Here is a 2,138-nt window from a genome sequence, read left to right on the forward strand (position 1 = left end):
GATAGGTAGACAAAAAGGTTTTAAAATAGGTGAAAATACTTGAAAACTCAATAAGAATACAATAAAAAGTCAATAACATGAAAATTGACCAAAGATTGATTTCATATTTAATGGAATAAATATGTCCAGACTAAAACTCAAATTAAAATCATGGTTATTAGTTTTTCATGATTTGAACACAATTAGAGAAAAAACAGTAACTTGCCATTGAAGTATATCATGAACAGCAATATCTTACTAGAAAATTAGTGAACAGAAGTCTGAAAAACACTATGTACTGTACTTTAGGAAAAGCATATTTTTAATTTAATAATGTTTCCTTTTCCTACAATGTGTTTTATCTCTGAATCCATGCAGAGGATTCCTAGCTGGTCTTAACAAAATAATATAGCACTTAGGGGCAAAGATGCATGCCAGCAACCCTGCACTGGAGGCCAAGATGGAGAAGACCTCCATGGACACCATGACCTTCCCCTTGGTGCTGTGGTACACGGGCAGGAAGGTGACCCACACGCTGCAGAACACCAGCATGCTGAACGTCAGGAACTTGGCTTCATTGAATGTGTCAGGCAAATTCCTGGCCAGGAAAGCCACAGTGAAGCTCACCAAGGCCAAGGAGCCCAGATATCCCAGGACACAGTAGAAGGCAGTGAGGGATCCCTTGTTGCACACAATGATGATGTGACCATGTTCGGAGTGTGCATCTGTGTCAATGTAGGGTGGACTTGTCCCCATCCAGACTCCACAGAGAGTGAGTTGGATTATGCAACAAATGGGGATGACATAGTTTGGTGCCCCTGACACCAGAAACTGTCTCATTCTTCTTCCTGGAGCAGTGACCTTGAAGGCCAGCACCACAGTAATGGTTTTGGCCAAGACAGTGGAAACAGCCACAGTAAACACGACTCCAAATGTGGTCTGCTGCAGGATGCAGGTGGCTCTGTTGGGACGGCCAATGAAGAGCAAGGAGCAGAGGAAACATAAAGTGATAGAAATGAGCAGGGTGTAGCTGAGAGTCCTGTTGTTGGCCTTGACAATGGGCGTGTCTCGGTGCTTCACAAAGAGCCCAAGAACAGCAGCTGTGAGAACAGTGAAGCTCAGTGCTGATCCAGCCAGAACCTTTCCCAGGGGGTCTTCATAAGCCAGAAAAGTCACTGATTTTTGCACGCAGTGATTTCTCTCATCGTTGGCATACTGATGGTCTGCACATTTCAGACATTTATCCATATCTAATGAGAAAAATAAATTTTCATTAGCCTATATTGAGTTTTCCTGATATCCACAAATTCCATACAAAAAGGTTGCTTTCCAGAATTTCTGCCAACTTCTGGGAACCCTCAGACCCACTCCTAGCCCAAGTCCGGTGAGTGTGGGGAGAGCTTCCTGCTACCCTGCGCCGGTGGGACCAGTACCAAACCAGGCGCAGCGTGGGCCGGACCCTCTCCCACCCCCTCGGGCCGAACCCACCACTATGCAGTACCTCCCCACCCCGCCCGCCTAGTAGGGATATCTGCCCACTTCTGGGAACCCCCAGACCCAGTTCTAGCCCAGGTCCGGTGAGTGTGTGGAGAGCTTCCTGCTACCTTGTGCCTGCGGGACCTGTCCCAGCCCAGGCACAGCATGGGCCGGAACCTCTCCCACCCCCTCGGGCTGCGCCCAATCACTCCGCAGCACCTCCCCACGCCGCCTGCCGAGTAGGAATTTTGCGGTGTTCTGGAAATCCCAGGACCCAGACTTAGCCCAGGTCCAATGAGTGTGTGGGAGAGTTTCCTCTTCCCCCTACTTCACCTTGCCCCCTCCAGGCACAGCTCAGGTCTGGCATACATGCCTGAGGTGTAACCCTGCAGCTGCAATCCCTGCAGAGAGTGAAGAGGATAGTTCCACACAGCTAGTCCAGGAGCAGAACATATTGCCACAGGGGCACAACATATTCACCCACAAGGGCAGCAGTGGGAAGGAGCTGAGCACAGCAGCCAGACCTAAGCAAGATGCAGCTGGATAAATCCAAACTTTGTAGAGCTGCTCCTGAACTTCAGTAGGTGTGAAGGTTATAACTACACCAAAGATCTACAACAAAGGTCAGAAGACAGTGCTACACAAAATGATGAGAAGGAACAAAATGCAACCTCAGAACCCAA

General features: G+C 48.3%; 1 protein-coding gene across 1 annotated transcript in view; it reads right to left on the reverse strand.

Annotated features, from left to right (window-relative positions):
* Window positions 1–306: 306 nt before the first annotated feature.
* The window catches only part of LOC101585586 (vomeronasal type-2 receptor 116-like), a 75,912-nt gene continuing 74,080 nt past the window's right edge, over window positions 307–2,138 (reverse strand). Inside the window, exon 7 of the mRNA XM_012513010.1 lies at window positions 307–1,229. Within this exon, the coding sequence (XP_012368464.1) occupies window positions 307–1,229 (923 nt within the window). The remainder of the gene's footprint in view (window positions 1,230–2,138) is intronic.

The sequence above is a fragment of the Octodon degus genome, unplaced genomic scaffold, assembly GCF_000260255.1.
Source record: "Octodon degus isolate 3935 unplaced genomic scaffold, OctDeg1.0 scaffold00304, whole genome shotgun sequence".
Lineage (NCBI taxonomy): Eukaryota > Metazoa > Chordata > Mammalia > Rodentia > Octodontidae > Octodon > Octodon degus.